At 34.6% G+C, this 27,100-nt stretch overlaps 1 protein-coding gene across 7 annotated transcripts in view; it reads right to left on the bottom strand.

Annotated features, from left to right (window-relative positions):
- The window catches only part of Map2k5 (mitogen-activated protein kinase kinase 5), a 238,111-nt gene that overhangs the window by 125,708 nt on the left and 85,303 nt on the right, over window positions 1-27,100 (bottom strand). For all 7 annotated transcript variants that reach the window (XR_006847739.2, XM_046426490.2, XM_046426493.2 and 4 more), the window contains 4 exons: window positions 23,370-23,438; window positions 23,192-23,273; window positions 12,459-12,520; window positions 6,665-6,713 (listed from right to left, as the gene is read on the bottom strand). Coding sequence is in view for 6 of the 7 variants with exons in the window: in XM_046426490.2 (XP_046282446.1) it covers window positions 6,665-6,713; window positions 12,459-12,520; window positions 23,192-23,273; window positions 23,370-23,438 (262 nt within the window). In the remaining variant the exon portion in view is untranslated. The remainder of the gene's footprint in view (window positions 1-6,664; window positions 6,714-12,458; window positions 12,521-23,191; window positions 23,274-23,369; window positions 23,439-27,100) is intronic.

Raw genomic sequence — 27,100 nt, forward strand, 5'->3', positions numbered from 1 at the left:
GTTTTTTTAACTTTATAATTCACACTGATTTCATTTGAAAGGCAATAGCAGATATATAACATTTACCTGCCTACACTCCTTTGGATTATCAGCCTTCAATTTTCTTCCAAATTTCCTTCTTTAAAAAGGATGCCCTTGAATCAGACCTCCTCGTACATATTTTGTCAACCTCCTGTGGATCTACAATTATTTCAAAACAAAAAAAAGACCTTTAAAAGGGACGTTCCTGCTTTCCATCCAAGTTGTGACTCTACATATCCTTTTTATAATTCTTTATTAAGGATAATACTTGATTTTCAGTGTCTTTATACTTCAAAAACTTTTTCTCTCAAAGATGTCTTCTGATTTGATTCCATTAATCTGGCTTAGAAAGCAACCTTTGTCTCAGCTAAACCACACTGCTTTAGTTCTCCATTATTTGTTTATACTTCATCTAAAAAAATATTTTGTATTCCCAAGAATTCCTTATTTTGAAGGAACATTTTAAAATAGTTTGTACACATTAAGCACTCAGTGACTGGTAAAGAGTAAGTGCTTGACAAATATTCATTATTATTATTATTATTTTCATCCTTTCAGCATTTCTCACCTTTTCTCTTTCTTTTCCTGAATGTCATTTACTCTGTACCTCTACCTCGTCAACCCATCACACTTCCTTCAGTCCTGACATTCCCAAGCCCAGAACCCTGGTTTGTGAAGGAACCTGAGTGGTCATCCAGCCCCTCTCCTGTACATATGCATGAGCCAACTAAGATGCAGAGAACAGCAGAGACCTGCCTGTCCAGGCTCACCCAGCATGGAAGCCAGTCAGCAGGACTGAAGCGGGAATGACAAGCAAAGTTTTATTCCTTCTTAGAAACTGAACCTTAAAAATTGCCCAACAGGCCAGGTCAGTGCTGCACATTTGCAGTTCTTAGTAATATCTTGGGGGTGGGGTGTATGTGACTTACTGAAGGAAAAGCAAACTTTGTCCAATTTCCAGATGCTCCGAATTGTGCCAATGACAATTGCAACTTCTAATTTTTTCTCCCTCTTACCCTTTATCTGCCACCCTTTCCCCTAGCCTTTGGTTCTTTCTGGCATCTGGCATTGTAGATGCTCTTTAAATCATGAAGAGTTATTCTGCTTTGTCTGTCTGCTTGGTTTTAAGCTACTGGATTATTAGACTAAACCTAGGTAGGATTTGTCATGAGCCATGGAATCACAGAATAGCCAAGACCCTTTGAAAGAATATAGTGTTTTAAGAGGTGAAATTTCTTTTTAAAGTAGAACATCTAAAAAAGGCTTTCTCTCTAAAACTGATTTTCTGAGGCATAATATCTGTATCTAATTTTAAAGTCACCCTTTTAAAATTAGATACAGATATAGATACTTGTGTTCCAACAAATAGACAGTCACGTAACCACCACTAGAATCAAGATATAGAATATTCCCAACAGCCCCAAAGGCTCCCTTGTACCTTTATAGCCAACCAATCCTTCCTCTGCCCACTAATGTATATCAACTACTGATGCATTTTCTGTCCTTATAAATATGCCTTTTTCAGAATGTCATATAAGTGGAATTACATGGTATAGTTGGAATCTGCCACCATCTCCCTGATCCAGTAAATCATCTGAGTACCAAAACAGTTTCCTAACATCTGATTCTACCCTTGTCCCCCTACACTTGGCTTCAGATGCACTGGCCTCTGCCAGCCTCTGAGTGCTCTATGCACATGCCCATCTTTAGCTTCTGTTCTAACTGTTCCCACACATGTCATCTTGACAAGTTCCACTCCTTCAAGGCCATTCTAAGGCCATTTTCTCCAGGAGGACTACTTTGATTAATATTGCACCCTCCCCTTTGCCTCCATGTACTTCACCTACTTTTTCTTTTCTCCGTGTAACTACCTACCTCCTAACACATGCTGTCTTCACTTACTGTGGTTTTGCTTTTGGATTATTTCCTATCTCATGTACCCCTGCTAGAATATAAGTTCCATGAATATAGAAATCTTGTGTCTTATATACTGAAGTATTCCAAGTACTTAGGCCAGTGCCTGGATCATAGTAGGTATAAAATAAATAACTGCTGAATGAGTAAGCTAACCATACTGGCTTTTGCATATAAGGTAAGACTGGGTGGAAGATCAGCATGAGGCCAGATTCATGAGCAGAATAAAAAGCTAGGAGTAGAACCTATAAGACTTAGTTTCTCTACACAGATCTCTTTGGACCGCATTCATCTCTAGAATTTCTGCAAAAATACTTTTAAGGCTTTCCTATTAAAGAAAGTTAATGAAACGCTATACACACACACACACAAATCCTGGGACACCAACTATCTAGGTTTTTCTCTTTTTATAAACTTCTCTCTCTGTGTAAGATCACCCCAGAATGATTACCAGTTTTATTTTCTTAATCTAAGTTCTATTCTCATTACCATTCCATTTCTATTTTTTATCCTCAGGGAAAGAGAGAGCAGTTACTGCCAGGGCATTCTCACATCTTCCAAAGAAATGGCATAGGTGTTAAACTCGTATTTGTGTTTGATGTGGGTAATGATGGCTATGACTAGAGCTGCAGGTTTATTAATATGCAGGGCTCTCACCTCATTAGTGGCGATGTATGTTTTGAAGTTAAGCTGCAATGTTTGCTGTAGTGTCTGATCTGGCCTAATAGACTTTCTCACTGTTCATTTTCTTTGCTTTTACCCACAGTCAGCAATGTTATACAGGGCTCTCACGTATGCCTTCTGATAAGGACAGTTTTTCCATAGTAGTTAATCTTGGTGGGAATTTCAAACATTTGAAATAATTATGTCCTCTTGTGGTATCATCGTATGTTTGCTTTATCTTAGAGAAAAGATTTACAAAATTTTTGATCCAGTAATATAAAGTATAGTAAACTCTCTCCTTGGCTGGTTTTTGGAGTGGGGTAGCCTTATTAACAGAATAAAGTGATCAATTCAAAATTTTAATAAAAGCATATGAGTATTTGATAGGCTATAAAGTACTCTTACACATATAATCTCAGCCAAATATTAAAGACGAAAATAAACAATAGTAACAACTGACTAAATATAATATATGATGATCCACTATGAATAGTGACTACTGTATTTGAATTCCCAACAACTCCCAGTTGACATAAAACACTACCAAATAAACTCTGGCCACACTAACAAGCCTCATGGGATGGTGCTCTGTCACTGATTACTGCTCAGATTTCATTCTATGATCTTCACTGGATACACTAAGGGAAACACTCCAGATTCTCAACAATTTGTTTGGAAGTCATTAGCTATATTTTGTAAGTTCTACAATATTCTATTTCTATGTACATTTTCTATAGGTAAAAATTCGGGAATGAATTTGGCATTCCAAGGAAACCATTGATTTGTAAGAAAGAGTCTGTTCTCTTTTTATGTTAGGTGATTGAACATATCTCCATTCTTTTTTTTTTAATATTTTGTTTTTAGTTGGACAAAATACCTTTATTTTATTTTTATGTGGTGCTGAGGATCAAACCCAGTGCTCTGTGCCTGCTAGGTGAGCACTATACCGCTGAGCCACAACCCCAGCCTTCCATTCTTAATTTTTAAAAATTTGGGCTCATAAGTATAAATCAGTGTCTCCTTTTTTCTTGCTATGCTGGTTTTTTGGGGCAGCATCAGAAACCAACACTCAGAGGAGAACCCAGGTACACTGACCAAGACAAAGGAGAAGCTTAGATGACTTGTCAGTATTTTATCTCATCATCTTCTTTTCCCTGTTTGTCCTCTCACAAAGCCTGACCAGGCTCTCCCACTTCTTGAAAAAGGACCTGTCTTTGATTTGACAATGTGACACATATTCAGCTAGAATTCCCATCATCAATCAGAGGAAGCAAAAATGAGTATATGTGCTTTTAAGAAGGTACAGCAATAAGCTCATATAGCAAAAGCGTATAAACAAGTATATTACCTACTTAATTGCCTTAGCTGAACTTAAAAGCTCTGATCTTTAATTGCCTGATTGAACTCATCTAAAAAGCTACAATTTTTTAATCAAGGAGAAAATTAAATAGCTTTTGGTAAATAAAAAGGCATCTTTAATCTTAGTTTTATGGAATCCAAGTTATTAAATATGGACAAAACCTCTAAAATATTAAGTTAACAGCTACTCAATCTAGGGTAAATTTCTCATTACAATGCTTTACAAAAGTCTTCAGGGACATCTGGCTTCTTCTGTTCTTCAATAAAAAACACATGCTTTTAAATCTAGAAGGTAAAAGTTTCCATGAATAGCTAGGAAACATGTAAGTATATTTAATGAGGTCTATTACCACAGCCTACTGATTTCTACTGCTGAGTGCCCATGAACTACTGTTCATCGGCACTGTAATTCACTGGTTTTCCCTGACAGACAGGCATACATGCACATACACTCCCTGGCCCCTGCTGAGAACTCAATCCTTGAGAGGATCTGTTGGCCCACCAGCATGGCCCTCACTCACATCTTCCCACAACAGTGGTATTTTATAGTGGGCTACTCTGTGGGGATTGGCTGAGTCAGCAAAGACTGAAAAGAAAAGTACAAGTTCAGATTCTCTTTTGAAACCTTCCTTCCCTCAAATAGGGCATGCATCACTTCACTGCAGCCCACATCCATCACAAATCGGAAAGCTCTTTCTTCGCCTGAGCTACAACCAGCATCTGCCACTCTCTGAGAGCTCTGGTCAACCATATTTGCCCACAGAGACCACAGGATCATTGTTCTAGGAATCTGAGCCCACACTTCATTTTCCAATCTAGATAAAACCATTTGAAACATGTCTATCAAGATCTCAATTAAAATTAAAAAATGCAGTGATTTCTCTCAAACACAGAGTAAAACTAAAACCAAATAATACAGACACAGGAATATCAGAGGTACATCAACTTGTCAGCATGATTTCTAATTTTAAAGAAGAAAAGCCAAGTTGATTTCAGAATATCTAAAACATATTTTGCTGCACTTAGAGTTCTTGGTGCTACTAAATTGTTTCAGGAAGTTATGGCTAGGACAATTCACCACAAGCCAGAACGATCCTGCACACCTGGAGTACAGAATGGTCCGAAGACTCATGTTCATCACACACTCTCATTTCATGGTATAGTCCTTCTAATGAAGGCTCTATGACTGAGCTCTAAGTCTTCCTCTAGTTTCTTAGTCAAATGGACAGCAGGTGCTCAAAAACAAACAAACAAACAAACAAACAAAAAACAATGAAACGACGAGAATTGACCACTGGGTTAATTCCTATTAAAATGGCTTAACCACTTTATGGGTTGATGGGTATACAGAGGTAGAAGGACAGGGAACAGAAAGGAACAATATAAGCCACATAATGTTAAATAACATTCCCTTAATCTTGATGGTGAAAAATGTTTCATTTTTCTTTCACTCACCAGATGTGTCTACACACTGATTTATACCCAGGGAAAGTAATACTAATACAGCTCAGCTCAGTTTATTCACCCTGCATTTATATTCTGTCCCAACTATGATATTGAGATAGAGTATCTTTAATAAAAAATTTGGTTTATGATTTTGCGGGGGGCGGGGACTGGGGACTAAACTTAATGGTACTTTACCACTGATCTATATCCTGACATCCCTATACTCCCTCTTCTTTTGGAGACAGGTCTTGCTAAAATACTGAGGCTGACTTCAAACTCACAACCCTTCTGTTTCAACCCCCCAAGTCACTGGGATTACAGGCATGCATAGCTTATGATTCCATTTAATTAACATAACAACTTCAAGAACTGAATAGTTTACTTGTTAAAATCTAAATATCTTCTTTAAGAGTAAGAATTTAAGAAGAAATTGGAATCACTAGGAATTAAAACCACCCACAAAAGAAAATAATGCTTGGTGACAGATATGATAATACACTTGATGATATCAGTTGTTTTCTCCCTTTCTTGATTTATACCTTTAAAAAAAAATACTTTCCTTTAATTACATCTAATTGTATGCTGTTTCATTCCGAATGTACATAAAGCTAGGATGAGCAGATGTGTAAAAATCAAACAGCACTATTTTAGCATTAGGCCCTGAAGTTGCTTTGTTATAGTCTCTTTCTCACTTAATAATTTGCTGCAAATGAATTTAGACATTTTGGGAACATTAAAAAAACACGAGGAGATTCCTTTTGCAACTTTCAACAGTCTTCTGATTATTTTCTCATGTGTTTTGTGACTCAATCAAGGGATTGTTTCTGATGCTATCACCACTTCCTTACTTCAAGTTTTACTTTCCAGGTATATGAGCAATCTCTTAAGGAACAATACATAATGATGTCTGAAATATTAATAAAAGGCAGGGTGCAACTGAACAAAAAGTGAAGGTTTTGCACTACCTAGAGTTAAGTAAGACAATTAGATCCTGTCACTTTCAAACACTATGAAATATCTTTTTACATATTTGGTAAATGTGATGCACAAAAATATAACACGAAGTTTATAATATAAATGAGAGAAAGAAGAAAATAAAAGGAAGAAAGCAACCCCAACATAAACAAGCATCTTTTTGACTTCCAAATATATCAGCTAGCATAAATGTCAGATCATTTTCCCACTTTAAAAATCAAGGTATCTAGAGAGCTTCACCCCACCCCACCTCAAATTAAATCAGAGCTTATAACCCAGCACATACCTCTGTGTAAAATCTTTAAACTCCACAAATAGGTAAGGCCTTTAACAACCTAAATTTATGAAAGAAAAAACAATACAATTATGGGGAACTTTCAACAGTTAAACATATCAACTGTAATTTTTCTTTTATAAGTCTAGAAACCAACAAGCTTTATTGAACATCTCCCATTTCTGTGCCAGTTTCTGTGGAGACAAAGCTACATGTTCCTACTTAGTTAGTTTATAATGTTCTGAAGATAAAGTACGCCAAGTGAAAGAAAGAAGTCTATGTATACAAAATGATCTGGAAGGCTATATACTAAACTCTTTTTTTTAAAAAATATTTTTTAAAGGGAGAGAGGGAGAGGGAAAGGGAGAGGGAGAGAGAGAGGGAGGGAGGGAGGGAGGGGGGGAGAGAGAGAGGGAGGGAGGGAGGGAGGGGAGAGAGAGAGACAGAGAGAGAGAGAGAGAGAGAGAGAGAGAGAGAGAGAGAATTAAAAAAATTTTTTTTTAAAGTTTTCAGCAGACACAACATCTCTGTTTGTATGTGGTGCTGAGGATCGAACCGGGGCTGCACACATGCCAGGCGAGCGCGATACCGCTTGAGCCACATCCCCAGCCCTATACTAAACTCTTAATGGTGCTACAGGCAGGGGAGGAGAGGGACAGAAAAAAAAGGACAAAAAAAATTGTTTATACTTCTGTATGATTTTGTTTGAAGTCAAGACATTTTCGAACAAGGAGAGTGTGTATGTGTATGTGTGTGTGTGTGTGTGTGTGTGTGTTGCTAAGCACATGCTTTATCACTGAGCTACATCCCCAGCCTGAGAAATTTCTAAAAAGTTAACTAATAAAATAAGGCAGTGCATAGAACAGGAATCATTTTTCCTACCATTAGTCAGGAAGCCCTCACCTTCACAAGAAAGTCAAGGGAAAAAGATATTTTCACCAAATGTGTTAAAATGTTAATTGGGGAACCTCTATGAATCATCTGCAGGAATTCTTTGTACTATTCTCACAACTTTTTTTTTTTGTAAATTTAAAATAATTTCAATATAAAAAGTTTTTTAAAAACTTCAAAAAATTATCAGCGTAGGAAGGAATAAAATATACCAAGAAAATTCTGGTGTAAAGCATGTATGTGGAGGAATCACACAGACAATACTGAAAGCACAGGTCACAAAATGAGAAAATACAAACATTTGGAATTAGATTTGAGGTTTTGTCTGTAATAGGCTAGAGTTAAGAATAATCAGCCAATGAGATATTGAATAAAGACATTTTAAAGATCTTAAGTACAAAGGTTACAAGTGTGAACTTCTATGTGCAAAATCTAATCAGAGGTTGCTGTTAAAAACCTAAAAGCCCAACTGCATGAGGTGAGGCTCTGGAGTCAATCACCAGCACTGCAAAAATGAAACTTGCAAAATCTTTATACAAAGATTGTTGTACAGGGAGACATACCTTTTATTCACAACCATTGACCCTGTAGGCACATGAACATACACTTACAATTTCAAGGTTGGCAATTGGTAATTAGATACCATAATTATGAAACTCAAAACTTCCCAGAAGAATTTAAAAGTACCCATCATTATAGAAAATATTAGGTAGTCAGAGCTATATTAACAAGAACACTTACCACAATGAAAAGTAATGAGTGGTTTAATATCTTAAAATGACAAAAAGAGGGCTGGGGCTAAATACAGAAAGATTTTAGTTGATCAAGAAAGACTAAGGGCAACATTAAAAACAGAAATGCAAAGGGAGAAAACCAACTACTTCTACTAAAGAGGTAGAAGACAACAATCTATACCAATTAATATAGAGCAGAGGTTAACATATTTTAATTGTTCTCATAGAGTAGAATGTACTCCTGAAAGATTTGCTAACATGGTATGATCAATTCTATTATATGCTATCGATTCTAAGAGAAAAAAAATACATTGTTATAGAAAATTATTTCTTCTAAAATTTGGAATGAGACATTATAATAAAATATATTCTGAAAAGTTAAACATAAAAAAGGAAATGTTAAAATATTAATAATGCAATATACATTATACACATGTATTGAAATGTCAACTGTTCTCCATAAATACATAATTGCTATGTCAACCAAAAATTTAAAAAAAATTAAGTAAAAAACATTAATGATAATTTTATAACAGAAAAAAGGACAAGGTATTTCTTTAAATGTTTATAATAATACTATCAATAATGAATACAGTTTTCTCTTTGAGTTGTAGGAGGTTACCTTATTTAGCCTTAGTTCTGAGGAGTCTGGGTGTTTTCAACTTAGAAATTGTTGAATATTGGGCTGGGGTAGTGGCTCAGCGGTAGAGTGCTCAACTAGCATATGCAAGGCCCTGAGTTCGATTCTTAGCACCATGTAAAAAATAAATAAAATAAAGGTATTGTGTCCAACTAAAACTAAAAAATAAATATTTTTTAAAAAATAAATTATTGTGTATTATAAAGCCTGCCCATTATAGACAGCAAACCACTAAAATTGTTTCAACAAAGCGAATAATCTGAAAACACTCCACAAAGGGGAGGCAATCCAACATATTCAGATTGTCAAGTAGTAAAAAGGTAAAACAAATAGTATCTTGATTTTATGATACTGCTAAAATTATAAATTTTTTAGAGATTCGAAAAGAAACTATTCTTCCAACTATCAAAGTAGACTACATTTTCCTTTAAAGCATTTAAGTATCAGTGTAAAATGAGCTATAAATCTATCTATTGAAAATTTAGAAAGTATTATGGGTATTCAGTAGGCTAGGTTTCAAAACAATGACTTGACAAAGCCTTGACACTAAAAGTATTTATATCTGCTGTCAATCACTCACTCCTTGACATGTCAAGTACACATCCTTTCAGGGACAACTTCAATCAACATTAGCACTCAAAATACAGTACACTGTGTCACTGCTTCAAAAATGTGAGGAAAAATAAAATGTGTTAGATGGCAGGAAAGCATTCCTTTTTACAGGAGACCAGATTCAAATGAATAGTGGATAAAAATCATGGAGCAGGTTGGAAGGCTGAAATCAGACAGTTTATATGGATTTCTTCAAGGAAAAATTCCCTCCTGCCATATATCCTACAAGAGAAAATTTGAACAACATATCACAGAGGCTGACAGAGGTCAATCCTGTAATGAACTTTGGCTCTATGGGCTTGCCTTGCATGCCAGATCATTAAAACCTGGAAAATAAAGTTCACTTGAGGAAAAAGGGATGCCTTAAATGTAGTTCTAAGACATGAAAAGAATCTGACGCTGGGTGCAGTCGTGCACACCTGGAGTCCCTGCTACTTGTAAGGCTGAGGCAGGAGGTTCACTTGAGTCCAGGAGTTCGGGACCAGCCTGGGCAACACAATGAGACCTGGTCTCAAAATTAATCTGAAGCAATTATATGTATTACTTCATTACTCTTTCACTTGTAATTTTTTTATCCCCCCTTTTTTTTCTTTTTGGGTGGTACTAGAAAACAAACCTAGGCCTTGCATATGCCAGACAAGCACTCTATCACTGAGCTCCTGCCAGCCCTCTTCTCTTTTTTTTAAACTAGTTCTCACCTTCACTTCTCCTTCTTATTTCCTCCCACTGAGACTCTTAGGAAAGCTGCATAAAAGAGCAATGGGCCTGGAGTTCGACAGCCCTGGGCCTGGGGTTAGATAGCCCTGTGTTCAAATTGGCACTAATTAGACAATAACTCTAGGTAAGTTATTTAACTTTCCTAAACCTCATGTTGCATAATACAACATATATTCAACAGTCTGAAGTTTATAGGGTTGCTATAAAGACTAAATGACATAATATTTGTATATCAACTTATAATAATGATTGGGACAAGAAGTATTCAACATACACCTATTTCCCATCTTGATCCTGATCCTTTAAACTTGGCATCAGCTAAAACTATACTCATGTGCTTTCTTGGCCCACTAAGGGAACTCAAGGGAAAGAAGTTGATGTTATCTTTGGAACATTATAGGACAAAGAACCACAAATACTGGAAATCCAACCAGGCTTATTAGAACATGTATTTTACAAATCATGACCTTTGACCTATTAATCTGCTAGTCATATTTTAATTGGCACAGTCCTCCCAGTGTCAGGCGTTAGCCATGTGCCAATCTGGCATATGTTGGTTTCAACAAAGGATTATCCAATTTTGGGACCTACTCAGATTACACACACACACACACACACACAAATACTTTGAAGGTATTATACAAGCTTAAGTCCCCAGCAGAGTTCTTGAAAAGCGACAAGAAGAGCAAAATTATCAAAAGCCTTTCTTCTACTCCAGCCATAAGCAGTTTTCATTACTATAATCTGATGAACCATAAAAGCTGGAGAAACTGGACATACTTAAGAAATCACCCCCAAATTTAAAAAATGTAAGGGCATATTATCAATGACTTGAATGAGCATTTATTTTAACAACTGTCACTAAAATAATCTGTCATATTTTCAGTTACCCAATAGGCAAGCCCTGTATTTAAAGCTTACTTATTTTTTCTGCTGACTGTGTCCACTTCCTAGCCATCCCACTCCAACAGAAAAGAGCAGTGGCCTTGCTTGGCTGCCCCACACGAGAGGCAGGCAAGGTTTATGATGTCCCAGAAAAACACGCTTCTCTACCAAAGAAGGCAGGCTCTATTTTTGCCAAGTTCAATAGATAATTAAGTACACAGAACATGTAAATTTCTTTTTTTTTTCAGTTTATAGTCTTTGCTTTTTTTCACCCTTTATCATACGTGTTATTAAACTTTAGAGCCAATAACTGCCAAAAGCCACAAAGCATTCCATCCCCCCCTGAGATTAGAAAAGGAAATGAAACATTTTTATTTTCATCTAAACAAGTGATTTAAGTACTCAGATTTCATATGAATCCACCTACACATGTAGATTAGAAGCTACTTAGCAGCAATAGCATCAGAAAAGAAAGTTCTCATCACCTTGAGCAGTTCACACCAATAATTAGAGAGAAAAAAGGAAAGCTGTGAATTACAATGAACTAAGACTAAATAAGTGTTCATGTTGGATTAAAGAATTTGAGTTGTCAGTTTGATGTATAATGAATGTGAAAATAAGCCATTTAATTAAATGGTACATGATATAATCACTTTGTTCTGCATTAAACCATTTAAGTTATCAGAGTGCCTTTAGTTTAGCAATTGTTTACTATTATACCACCCTATGACTTCTCTTAGACACTGTTTAGCCTACATTATTCCAAATTTGAAACCTGGAACTTACACAGAAATGTTAGTTTAGTTGATATATTTCATCAGTTTATTAGTGAAATCAGGAAACAGAAAAGCTGCTTTTAATGACAAAGGGAATAAGCTCCTAGTTGTAGTTGATAAAAAAAATGAAAAAAATCAAGAACATAAAAAAGATTGCAAAAATATTTAAGAGCAAAGTAGCATTTTTTGCATGTTTTTAATGATTTGGACTTTTAAGTATTTACTAATTTTATGCCTATAACTACAACATGTCCAAAACACTAGTTATCTTTTGAAGAGGCTGAAAATTCTAGTGGTCAACCTGATCACTATGGTTTCTGCAAACCCAGGATATAGAAAAGGTGAGAGTACCACTGAGCCTAAGAGGTATCAATGTGCTGTGTTGGGGGTTGGTCTATGAAGGGGAGAAAAGACAAAAATGATAAAAGCTGAAGGCAACTAAGAAGAACCTGATAGTCAACTGAAAGTGAGGGAAAAAAAATACTGAAGACATAAAAGTAGGCTTAACCAGAAGGATCAAATCACCCAAATTTCCCAAGCCATATACTTACTGCTACTGCAATTCTTCCAAGGACATGTTCTGGAATTTTCCTATATACATCCAAAGATCCCCCTGCAAGAGACAAACATCTTGTATTACCTCAAATGCAACTACTAGAACAGGGCACTGGGCTCCTCTCTGTACAATCATGGTGAGAATGTTTTTCTTCTTATATCATGCGTTGAAGTATGACTAGTCATCATGAAATATAACTAAACACTTCTATTTTATTCCCAATTGTGTGGTCACCTACAAGACAAAAACTGAAGGACATTAGTCCAGGGCAGACTAAGAATCTGTATTTTATAGAAACGTGAATACACACACACACACAAAAAAAAACTAAAGATCAACATGACAATCACACTTGTCATTTCATTTGTGTGCCAGTTTTCTCAAATGTAAACCACGGACCCATCTAGAAAGTTTTTCATTAGCCAAATAAAAGCTGGTGGATATGAGGTTCAAGACACACAGTGACTTAAAAAGCAAAAATAGCAATGTTACTTTTATCTTAATGAATGTTACCTTCAAATTAGGTACCAAAACAAGCAATCAATCTATTTTCAAGATACTTTCTTGGTTTTCTGGAAAGTCTCTTTGGAAAACGACTTTATGAGGTAAAAAAGAAAAACCAGTATCTTTATATAATAACTTATTTTTTACTAACATGGTTTTCACTAACATCCTTCATCTTTACCAAATTCAGCTTTAAATGATTTTTTGCCAATTTAAAAAAAAATTATGAATATAATTAAGACAGCAATCATGTTTTTTTTTGTTTGTTTTCATTTTCATCAGTCTAGACATTACACAACTAGCACATAGTAGGTGTTTAAAAGTATCTGTCAGGGGCTGGGGTTGTGGCTCAGTAGTAGAGCGCTCTTCTCGTACGTGTGAGACCCTGGATTCTATCCTCAGCACCACATAAAAATAAATAAAGAAAATAAAGATATCAAAAAAAATTCTGTCAGACGAATCAATGCATGAGTGAAAACTACCATGAATCTCACCAGATAGGTACAGTTGCTCTGAAGCAATTCCAAAGATGGAACCCACACCATTTGTAGCAACAATAGCATCACTGAAATAACTGAAATTTCATAGGTGACTATTTTGAAGAAATCAATATTCTTTGGAAGTATAAATTTGGGTATGCTTATTAAATTTTCAATATCATATAAGTGGTATAAGAACTTCAAAAATATAGTTTATGCAAAGAACTATTACTTCATTCATTAATGACATAAGACTAATAATAATGTATGATAACTTATTTTTTTTGATTGTGGATGGACACAATATTATCCATTTATTTATCTATCTATCTATCTATTTATGTGGTGCTGAGGACCGAACCCAGTGCCTCACACATGCCAGATGAGTGTGATACTACTGAGCCACAACCCCAGCCCTGATAACATTTTTTAAGAGTCAAATTAAGGTGTACAGCCTTCCGTTTGTATAAAGAAACTGTCCAGAATATTTGAGATTTTTTTCACATCAAAGGCTAAAAATTAATATTTACCATTTTACTATTGGATGATTTACAAGGTATTAAGCTGAAGCATATTACTCTTTTGAAATGTTGTCAAGTATACAAATGTTTATATTTTTATGTCTCATTTTCCTAAAGCTGAACATCGGAAAAAAATTATTTTCTTTATAAAAATATTGTATATATGGGCTGGGGCAGTGGCTCAGTGGTAGAACACTTGCTTTGCATGTGTGAGGCACAGGGTTTGATCCTCAGCACCACATAAAAATGAATTAATAAGGTGCTGGGTTGTGGCTCACTGGTAGAGCTCCTGCCTAGCATGTGCAAGGCCCTGAGTTCGAGTCTCAGTACCACATAAAAATAAATAAATTAAAGGTGTTGTGTCCCACTACAACTAGAAAATAAATATTTTAAAAAATGAATTAATAGGGGGTGGGGCTGGGGCTCAGCGGTAGTGCGCTCGCCTAGCACATGCGAGGCTCTAGGTTTGATCTTCAGCACCACATAAAAATAAATAATATAAAGACGATATTAAGGGGCTGGGGATGTGGCTCAAGTGGTAGCGTGCTCGCCTAGCATGTACGGGGTGCTGGGTTCGATCCTCAGCACCACATAAAAATGGAATAAAGATGTTGTGTCCACTGAAAACTAAAAAATAAATATTAAAAAAAAGATGATATTAAAAAAAGACAGACACATTGTGAGGTCTGGTTTATCCCTAAATAATAGACATTTATATACTTGGAAATTGGTGTTTTCACTCCAGGGAGCACTTTTTCTGAAAACTCCAGCCAATTGCTAGAGACCACCTGTGCCTGTGCCTGCCTTAGCTTAGATTCTCAGAGACATCTTTTAAAGACCATTAGAACTCAAAAAAAAAAAAAAAAAAAACACCAAACAAACTAAAAATAAAGGTATTGTGTCCATCTACAACTAGAAAAATTTAAAAATATTGTATATGAACACATAAAGCTACTGGCTTTCTACCATCTTGTTTAAAGTAGATAGAGGAAAATTATAATTCTTTTAGATAAGTTTTACTTGTACTTTCTAGATTCTAACAAGAAGCTGGGAAACCACAGTATAACTAAACCTTATGCACTGGCTCTAGGGGCTAATGAAAAAACCATGAAGGGGGGAAAAAAAAAAAAGAGATCTAATGAGCAGAACCATCCTTATTTACTAAAGCAGAACTTTTATTATAGATTCAATGAAAGTGAAAATGTGGCAGAAAAATAAGTTTATATTCTCATTGATCTTTTAGATGAACTGGCAATTCCAAGGATGAATAAGCTGCAGAAGATCGAGGTTTCCAGGTTAGTCCTGGGAAGGCTGGTAGCTCATTGAACTGATCCCTTGGGAAAGGAACAGCTTGAGGGATACAGAACCTGGAGGTGCAAACTCATGCATATGTACCAGGACAAAGTCCTTGGTGAGGAGATTTATTTTTACAAAGGAAGTGAATTAGAGTTTGATTAGCTAAATGAACAATGGTTTAAACAAGCTGAACCAAAAAGTCAAAGATTACCTTACCACCATTATCAGCAGAATAAGCAAAAAAGGAATCCCATTTTGAGGTAGTTCACTGGTTTTTGTAAATACCTCTTTAATCTCAGATCCTGCATTCCTTAGCCCTCCATGGATAAATCTTTACACAGCTGGCTCTGTTTCATCACTGATTCATCCTGTCCTTTCCATGCTCACAAGAGATACATGTCAGAGATGAAAAATAATGCAGCAGATCCACACAGAAGCAAAAGTTCCTGTTAAGCCCTTTGTGCAGTTTGGTAACTCTTATCAGGCTAAAAATTGAAGAGAATTCTGGTTTAATTTTTATTCAGTTTTACTATCATTTCTATCCTACAAATCTTTCCTAAAATGTTGGCTTTTTGTTGTTGTTTGTTTGTTTGTTTGTTTTAGTTCTGGGAAACGAACTGAGGGCCTTGCGCATGCTAGGCAAGCCCTCTACCTTTGACAGATGGGAGAAAACTGAGTCCCAGAGAAGTGAGTGTTATAGCATGGACATGAGTCAGTTGATGAAGAGCTCAGAGAAGACCTGACCCTTTGAACTCCCCAAAATGCAAAGATCTGAAAGGTTCCCCAATAACATTACATAGCTTTAGAGTCACAAAGGAACTTTTTTATAGCTTAAAAAAATCCCACTGCAATGTGATGTTATTAAAACACATACTGACAGAGTTTAATCTTAGCTGAGATGATGGTATTCAAGATATTCAGGAACTCATTTGTGGCTCCTAGGTTTCGAACATTTTGTTTATTATTCCAAGGTCACTGGTTTGCTTGCTGTGACCTGCCACTTCCCTGTGTTCTTTGGCCACCTAACATCCTGACCAGATATTTCCCTGCATGCCCTATTCACCATGGGAACCAAGAGGAAGACTGCCAGTAGTAGATTAGTAAAAACCCATGCCAATTGATAAACTACTACACACTTCTATTGATAAATCAGGACCACCACTGTCATAAAAGTAGACCAAAGGGTCCTATTAAGGATCTAAAACAGAAAGTAGTTATCATGCACATAAGATAAATATAAATATATAGAAATGAACAAGAGGCAACATTAGTTTTATTAGTCCCAACATTTGCCTTAAAATGACCATGATTATTATTAATGTCAACTAAATGAAATCAAGAACCACAAGCAAAAATTTCAGTAGAAACTCTCTTAGTTCCTGCTAGTTGAAAATATAAAAAGCCCTTTCTTTGCAATAGGGTATTTTATTTTGTGGGGGTGGATCAATTTATTCCTGTGGTGATAATTTAAATACATGTATATGTACTGAGACCTACTATTTGGATGTTTCTGAGTGAACTTAGCTAAGACTTAATAAAAAGGTAGACTACAATCACTCCCCTACTTAGAACTTTCCAAAGGCTTCCTAATAAAGTCAGACTAAAACCTAAATTTCCTTGCCATGGTAGACAAGGTCCCTGCAATCTTGCTTCTGTGTGCTGCTCTGGTCTCCTGTTGAGCCACAGGTCCTCTCATCATTACTCTCTAGTCACTTAAACCTTCTTGATTACATCAAACTTGCTCCTACCTTGCAGCATTTATACTTGATACTCCTTCGACCTTGAAGCTCTTCCCCATGACCTTCCCTGAGCTAACTCAATGACATTAAGGTCTCTGTTACAATGCCATTTCTTTAAAAAAAAAAAAAAAAAAAGCCATCACTGACCACTCTATCTAGCACCTCCTCTATCTACCCTGGATTATAACTGGACTTATCCCTCCCTAAGGGTGTCTGTCTCCCCTTTTAGAATATAAGCTCCAGGAGAACAGAGATTAATCCTTATTCACTGTTCAATCCCTATGTTTATAACAGTATCTGAAATAAAGTGCTCAGTAAATATTTGGAAAAAAATGCTATTATTAGATGAAAACTAAGTGAAAAATGAGAATCTACACTGATAATGCTGGAGTTGGGGGGAAAGTTGTCAATAAGTTTGATCACAATAGAAGGGGGAAGGAAGAAATGACAATTGGAGGGCGGTACATAATTTTTGGATTTTTTTGTATGTTTTGCTGTATATGAGCAAAAAACTATATAATATCTTCCACTTATCATGTCCAAAAGAAATCATGTATGTGTAAAGAACTAAAGGAAAACATGAGGCTGACATCTTCCCAAATATAGGTTATTGATAAAGAGACAGAAATCATATGTAACCAAACAGAAATTCTGGAATTAAATAAGCCAGTTTAGATTATCCTAAGAAAATATAAAGAAAACCAAACACATTCTCAAGAGACCTGTGGGATACTATCAAGCATACCAACATATACATAATGGAGGATCTAAACACACGGAGAAAAGGCAGGAGAAAGAAAGAATATTTAAAGAGAAATGGACAAAACCTTCTCAAATTTGACAAAAAATATTAATCTATACATCCCCAAAGTTTATTAAACTCCATAAAGATAGACTCAAAAGAAATTCATACCTAAACACATCATTATGAAACTGCCCATAGCCAATGACAAAAAGAGAATCTTGAAAGCAGCAGAAGACTCAACATATTATAAGAACTCCTCTATAAGATCAACAGTTGATTATTCATAAAAAAAAACTAGAGAGATCAGAGGCAATGGAATGGTACATTCAAATATCTTTAAAAAACATGATCAAGCAACCACTCTAAAACTATCCTGTTAAATATGAAGGAGAAATTAATACATTCCCAGGTACACAAAAATTGAAAAAATAAATCACTAGCTGGCCTATCTTAAAAGAGTTAAAATGGACTCTTTTTTTTTAAATTTTTTATTGTTGGTTGTTCAAAACATTACATAGTTCTTGATATATCATATTTCACACTTTGATTCAAGTGGGTTATGAGCTCCCATTTTTACCCCATATACAGATTGCAGAATCACATCAGTTACACATCCATTGAATTACATATTGCCATACTAGTGTCTGTTGTGTTCTGCTGCCTTTCCTATCCTCTACTACTGAAGGAATATAAGATTGAAGTTATAAGATAATAACCAAATTCATATGAAGAAATAATGAATATTGATATAGGTCTAAATAGGTAAGTACAAAAGAGAAATGTATTTTTTGCTTCTATCATTTTTCCTCCTACCAGATTAAAAAGACAAAATCATAAAGCAATAATTATAAATCTGTGTGAGACACACAATGAATAAGAATGTAATTTATAAAGCAATGACAGCACAAAAGAGAGGGAAAGAAATTGAACTCTATAGGATCAAAATTTTTGTATAGAGATTGCCCCTGATTTATAATTGTTCACCTTTCAATATTTTAGCTTTATGATGGTGCAAAAATAATACACATTTAGTAAAACTGTACCTGTAATTTTGATCTTTTTCCAGATAAGGAATATGTAGTAAAATATGCTCTTGCAAAATTGGGCAAAAGCAGAGAGCTACAGCTCCTAGTAAGCCATGTGATCATGAGGGCAAACAATTGATACATTTACCATGTTTCTAAGTTACGACATTCAGTATATTAGGTTTATGAAATGCCTTTTTATGATATTTTCAATTTATGATGGGGCGTAAACTTATCATAAGATGAAGAACATCTGTACCACTGAAATGGAGTTGATAATAATCTGAACTGAGTTGTTATAAAATGTTAATTATAATCCCTAAGGCAATCAGAAATACAAAATACCAAAATTTCTAGAATGCAGTTAAAGCAGTGCTTAGAGGAAAATTTATAGCTATAAATGCTTTTGTTTGTAAGAAAGATTTAAAAGCAATATCTTAACTTTCTACTGAAAAAGAAAACAAAAAGAATAGCAAAATCCAACAAAACAGAAAAAAGGACTAGAGAATGTCAATAAAGCCAAAATGTGTTCCTTGAAAAAGAAACTGAGAATATTTTGGTAACACTGACCAAGAAGAGAGAAGACTCAAATTACTTCAACCTATTACAATCTGGAATAAAGAAGAGAACATGACTACCAATTTTCCAGAAATAAAAAGTACTATATGGGAATATTAGAAACAACTGTACACTGACAAATTAGATAACTTAATTGAAGTGTTATTCTAATATAAAAACTGAACAATGACATTATAAGAAAACTATAGATCAATATCCCTTTTGAACAAGGATGTAAATATCCTCAACAATGTATGTGGTTAACATGCACAAAACTCTGGGTTTAATCTCAACATTTCATACACACACACACACACACACACATCTGTATAATTTATCATCAATAAAATATTAACAAACTGAAATTAGAAATATATGAAAAGAATCTATATCATAACCACATAGAATATTGCCAGGATTCCAATGTTGGTTTATCATGAGCAAATCAATTAACAAAATATGCCATGTTAATAGAAGAAAGGACCAAAACCACATAATAATTTCAAAAGACAGAGAAACGTGACAATGTTTAATATCTTTTCATGATAAAAAAAAACCACTCAACAAAATAGAAATAGGAGGGAATTTTCTCAAACTGATAAAGTATAACTATTAAAACCCCACAGTAAATATCATGCTTCCCGGAGAATGACTGAAGGCTTTCCCTCCAAAATCAGGTGCAAGAAAAAGGATGTCTGCTCTCATTATTTCTATTCTAGCCAGGGTAATTAAGCAAGAAAAGTAAGTAAAATAAAAAGCCTCTAGATTGAAAAGGAAGAAAGAAGTAAAACTTCCTCTATTTTCAGATGGTATGATATGTATATAGAAAACTCTTTAAGAAAGACACAAACACACACACATACACACACACACAAAAAAAAAAAACTAATACTAAAATTGATAAACAAGTTCAGCAAAGTTACAGGATACAAGACCAATAACAATAAACAAAAACCAATTATATTTCTATACACTAGCAATGAACAATCCAAAAGTAAAATTAAGAAAATAATTCAAGTTACAGTATCATTAAAAAAAAATATTAGGAGGCTGGGGTTGTGGCTCAGTGGTACAGCTCTTGACTGGTATGTGTGAGGCACTGGGTTCGATCCTCAGCATGACATAAAAATAAATAAATAAATTAAATAAAGATGTCGTGTCCATCTACAACAAAAAAATTAAAAAATAAAATAAATGATGGTGCAAAAATAATACACATTTAGTAAAAACTGTACCTATAATTTTGATCTTTTTCCAGACAAGGAATATATAGTAAAATATACTCTTGCAAAATTGGCCAGGAGCAGAGAGCTACAGCTCTCAGTCAGCCACGTGATCATGATCATAAAAAAATATTTCAAAATAAAAATAAATAAAATATTAGGAGTAAATTTAACAACTAATTGCAAAACTTTACACTGAATATTAATATACATTACTGAAAAAATTGAGATCCAAATAAGTGGAAAGACATTCTATATTCATGGAATGGAACACTTTATATTTTTAACACAGTAATACTGCACAAATTGATCTACAAATTCAGTACAATCCCCACCAAAATCTCAGATGGCTTTTTTAGAGAAATGAATGATGGTTCTAAAATTCATATGGATTTACACTTCTCAATTTCAAAACTTATTATAAAACAATAACAATCTAGAGTAATCAAGCACTCTAGATTGAATGTGGTACTAGCATAAAGATAGACAAAAAGATCAATGGAATAGAACTGAAAGTACAGAAATACATTTTATGAGTCAATTAATTTTCAACTAGGTTGGCATGAAAATTAAAGGGGAAAATAGTCAACAAATGTTCTAATATAAATGGATATTGACAGGCAAAGGAATGAGTTTGGACTCCTATCTCACACTGTATGTAAAAGTTAACTCAAAAGTGGACCAAAACCATAAATATTAAAAGCTAAAATTATAAAATGGGTTAGAAGAAAATAGGTATAAATTTTTGTGATGTGGGATTATACAAAGGCTTCTTAAATAGGACATCTAAAGCAACAAGTTGGCAATGATATAGAGAAATTAGAATCTTCATACATTGTTGGTGTGGATATAAACTAGTATAAATGGAACAAAACAGTTTGACAGTTCCTCAAAACTTTGAAGAGGCTTATCATATAACCTAGCAATTCGACACCAGGATATAAATTCAAGAGAACTGATTCAATATACATACACAAAACAACCCATATACAAATACACAGTAGTAGTATCTATAATTAGGCAAAAGTGAAAATATTCCAAATGATTATCAATTCATAAAACAATAAACAAAATGTTGTATAGCCATGCAATAAAATATTATTCAATGAAATACTGGTACATGCTTCAATGTGCATGAACTCTGAAAACATTATATTAACTGAAAGAAGTCCAGATGCAAAGACCATATATTGTAGGACTCCATTATGTGAAAACTTCCCGAATAGGTAAAGTTGTCAAGGCAGTAAAATCAGGTTGACAGGTACTGGAGGGAAGGAGGCTAATGAGGGACTTATAAAGGGTAGGGATTTTCTTTCTGGGAATACTTAAAAAGTGTTTTGAAATTAGATAGTGATGATGGTTGCATAACCTTAGCAACATACTAAAGACCACTAAAATTATATACTTTAAACGAGTGAATGTTTTATGATATTTGAATTACATGTTAATTAAAATGTTTTAATGTAACTGAATAATTGAAGACTTCAAAGGAAGAATGATGAAAATTTAAACAGTAACCTATATTGGCATATGAATCCTCTTTTACTAGTTGATCTCCACAACTGTCATACTTCTATATTTTAGTAAGATTTTAAATTCTTGACATCTACTAGAACTAATTTAGCACACATTATACAGTTATTGTAGTATATCAAGGTATCAGTGTTGACTCATTAAAAGTCTTGCATAGGGGCATGAACTACCTGGTTTAGTAATGTATTGAGAACTCCCACAAGGAGCTAAGTACATCTTTATTTAAAATGTTGCATTTTAGTGGCTAGACATGGAAAAAACTGAACATGTGAAATTTAAAGACTGCTTGGATTTAAAGTGAATAAACAACAATAATGATGACTTCATTTCATTGTCAGGATACCCGGAAACCTTCATTTTGTCACAATTTTCAGATTAGGAAAGCTACAAAAATAGAAATGATTAAAAAAATACAGAAGGAAGGAAAGGACTAAAGTCCAAAGAAAACCAAACATATCTGACTAAACAGCTGTGTTGAAAAACAATTTCTTATCTTGCAATTAAGAACCGATTTCTTTCTGAAAGACACAGGACATTGGGTTAATAGATTTCTTTAAAAGAAAATCTGTTTTGGCTATTGAAACATTAAAAGAACAGAACATATGTTTTGCAAGTAAAGACAGATTGCATAGAAGAATCAAATATCAAACCACTGATTAGACTAGCATTTAATCTATTCTATTTAAATTTTCAATAAAAGTAAATGAAGTTACATTCTTAAAATTATAACTCAGCCATAAATATTTAACACCAGGAACCTTTAACACTAAGATGCTTTCAGAGTATAAAGAAAGGAATTATTAGTATATTTTAATCACCTTAAGTTATACTTGACATCTGTATCAAAATCAGATTGTAAAAACTTCAATGTGCATAAACTCTGAAAACATTATATTAACTGAAAAAAGTCCAGATACAAAGACCATATATTGTACGACTCCATTATGTGAAAATGCCCAGAATAGGTAAAGTTGTCAAGGCAGTAAAATTAGGTTGCCAGGCACTGGAGAGAAGGAGGCTAATGGATTTAAATAATAATGGATTTAATGATAAAACTCTACTCCTAAAGTAATTTTTAAAATATTGTACAAGGGAAAATACTTACCATCCATGAATTCAGTACATATTGAAATCCTGTTTTCTACAAAAAATGCCCCATAAAATCCTATGATATATGATGAATCACACTGCAACAAAAATAAGACAAAAAAGAAGTTGAAAAACCTACAAGCCAACACCATAAGATATGTTTTGTAAGTAAAAATGACCAGGAAAAAAATTACCTTATAAAGAATTTCTAATTCAGACATAATTTGCTTCTGAAGTTCCAGCGTAATATCTAGTAGTATTACCTAAATATAGAAAGGTATTAACATTAACACATTTATCCCCACCTTCAAATTGAATATAATTATAATCATTTTGAAACGTAACAATTTTTTTTTAAAATGGTGGTTCCTTTATTCATTCCCCTCAGCTCTCCCACTGTATACACATCTGTTTAAGCCTTTGTATTGGGAGAAGTGGTACAGAAGTGATTGATGGGACCAAGGAAAAAGCCAGGTCTCAAAGGTCAGCATTAATGGCATTAAAAGTCAGTTAAGTCATAGCACTTTTAATTTATGCACCCTATTTTGGCCACATTGGTTATTTTCACAGGAAGATACAAATGACCCCCAAACCATTAAAAAAGAATTGTCATGTAATTCAGATTCTAGGCAACAGAACGCTAAATAAAAATAACATTTAAAATGAGGGTTTTAGTTATGAATAGAAGTTTTTAAAATATGTCTTTTTAAAATTTTCTCCCAGGTATTTGATTATTTATTTAATTTTTTTTGCAAACAAATATTGTTAGAGACTATCAGAGCTTGAAGGAACTTCATTTCACCCGATTTCCTTCTTTTAGAGAGGAGGAAACCAAGGCTTCTCTTCAGGGAGCCTTGCTGTTGGGCAGTGCTGGGACCCCTGACTTCTGTTCTCCTGTGCTTCCCTGGACTTCCTGTTACTTCATGGTTTTCCTAACAATATCAACCACTGAGTTGGTCTTGTAACACAGAAATGTAGAAAAAAATCTATGAACTTACATAGGACAGATTCTAGTTTGTTTCAAATTTTTACTTTTAAAGGAAGAAAACAATCAACTGTTCAAAATTTACTCAGCACTTCAGTAAAACCAACTCAAGATAAACTGTTTTTTACTTAAAATGACAGTGATGAAATAAAACAGGTAAAGACAAGTTTTAAGAATTGTGGTGGTTTCTCACTCTAGACATTTGTAGGTAAAAACAGCAGTCCATATTATCATGATAATGTAGTTAAACACCATTCAAAACTGAATTACATTTTATATAACAAATGAATATATATAATCATACTGGGGAAAAACATAAATGAAGACTTTTAAACTGCTGACAGAGCAAGAAAGAAAAGGGCAATTCTAAAACACATTTTTAGTAGTGACATCCATTTGAGGAAGGGGAAGGTTAAAAAAAAAGGAGGCATCTCCAGTTTCTATCAAGAGTTTGCTTTAGGGTTATTTATAAAAGCTCTCACTAAACTAGATTGTAAGTGTAATACAAAACTGCCAAGACACATTTAAACACTTCTCTCGATCAATAGTCATTTGCCAACAATATTCACTTACATTTTTGTTCTAGTCTAAAATTTAGCAACAAAATAAATTCATCTAGTGTTGTTTCAATTCTATGCCATAAAATACCACTTGTCAAATACAGGGCATCTTTTATCCTGAAAAACTCAGCTAAAAGAAATATAGTTATTATTGACCCTGGCTTTACATTATAATTACCTAGGGTACTTTTAAAAATTCCCAATGCACAGACCTCATCCCAGAACAATAGGTCGTCGGGCCTCATCTTCGTATTTATAAAAAGCTCCTAGCTGATTTCTAACCCACAATAAGGTTAAGAAACACTTCTTTAAGGTTTCAAAAATGCCATTTATGTAGTGCTAAGAAATATGAGCGTAAGGATGTACTGCATCCCTGGGCCATCAACCTGGAGATGAGAGGATTCCACTTGGCTCTCCAAAACCTTGAAATTAGCTCAAAACTAAGAAGACAATATCATTCCCTTGATCAAAAGCCTTAGTTGGGTTCCTTTTTTTTAATATTTATTTTTTAGTTGTAGTTGGACACAACATCTTTATTTTATTATTTATTTTTATGTGGTGTTGAGGATTGAACCCAGGGCCTCGAAGGTGCTAGGCGAGTGCTCTACCGCTGAGCCACAACCTCAGCCCTTTTAGTTGGGTTCTTGATCCCAATTAAGAACAAGGCTGGGGTTGTGGCTCAATGGAAGAACGCTTGCCTATCATGCATGGGGCACTGGGTTTGATCCTCTGCACCACATAAATGTAAAATAAAGATATTGTGTCCACCAATTAAGAACAAAGCTAAAATCTAGCAGGACATTTCAGAAATTCTTCCATACTAACCCCTTCTTCCACTACTCCCAGCACAAACCTACTCCCTGTGGGAACCTGATGGATTTTCATCATCCACACATGCCTGGTATTTTTTTTCCCTTCCTCCTTTCCCCCTGTGCTTCCTCTTTCCACTCCACAGTCAACAATTATAAAAACCTATTTGATCTCTCAGACTCAGCTTGAACACTTCACCACCTCCATGAAGCCACTCCAAAGCCCTCCATCAGATTTCTTCTCTAACTCTGATCCTGTTTCTCCTTCTCACATTCTGCCTTAGCCCTCAATGTTCATCTTCCGAAATCAAAGCAGCCTTGAGGTTGTAGAGTGGTCATAAACCCTCCAAGGGCAAGGACTGAGGTGCACTTCTCTCCCCTCAGCTCCCAGCACAAGGACTTCTTCACAGAAGTACCCATTAAGTGATGTGGGATTTAATTAAAGTGCTCCATACAACCACGATCCTCTATATAAGCTGTTTCCAGACATGAAGAAAATAGATTGCTTGATTTCTACACCTAAATTTGAAAGCAAAGACATAAACACTAAAACAAAAGTGCTACACTGATCTAAAATGGAGAAAGGAATACTATATTTGTGGAGCTAATCCATTATGCTCTAATTGGTCTTGATCATTCTTGGTATTTGCTCTAATCCAGAAGAGTGGAGATTCCATAATGGTGGAAAAGCGAATAAAGTAATTTCTAGGAACTTGAGAGGGAAAGTAAACTACCCTAAAATAACTCTACTCAAATGCTCTCTATTTTCTGGGAGACCTGGCACTCTGGGTGGAAGGTTAATTCCCCTTCCCCTGGGCATTCTTGTGAGTGAGCTTTAAAGCTGCTTAAAAAAAAAAGAGAGAGAGAGAGAGAGAGAGAGAGACCAATTCATTCTTTGAAGGCAACAGGGGTAAAGTAAAGCAAATGCTAATTTTCTTTTTGAAATAAGTCTGGACTGCCAAGTCTTCATTGCTTATTTATTTATTTTTAATGGTTTTTTTTCCTTAAGAAGCACTAAAATGTTTTGAACTGGAGAGAATCTAGAATATGAAGCATTTCATGGAGAAAGGGTTAAGTGGGGAACTGAAATACCTGAGTGCTTTTCCACGGCTCTCCACTACACCTCCAGGACAAATAGGGATGGGTTGTCAAGTTAAATACAAGCAGTCAAGTGACTGAATTATAATTTACTCTGTGTTCAATTTAAATTAGTGTGAGGCTATTAAAATATACAGTATAAATACGGCAATTCATCACGAGCTGTCATGGATGACTTCATTTATTTGCTGGAGTGGCACACGCTCCACTAAAGGGAAGGAGAGCAAAATCACAGGTCAAATTAAGCCGCTATTCTGTTTTAATTCACTTATTTAATCTGTGGAGACATAATTGTCTTTTACAGTATGTACAACTCAGAAAGGAAATTTGGGAGGATTATAGTCAGTATACAAATGATTAATCAAATGGTCCATTTAAATGCTAGTTTAAAAGCAGCAGAAACCCAAAGCAGTCAAAGAATGATAATCAGCACATGCTATATACAATGCTAAGAAATTTCCTGTTAGATGGAT

This window comes from Marmota monax, unplaced genomic scaffold (genome assembly GCF_021218885.2).
Source record: "Marmota monax isolate L192 unplaced genomic scaffold, Marmota_monax_Labrador192_F-V1.1 WCK01_AAM20220418_F8-fsc00078, whole genome shotgun sequence".
Taxonomy (NCBI): Eukaryota; Metazoa; Chordata; class Mammalia; order Rodentia; family Sciuridae; genus Marmota; species Marmota monax.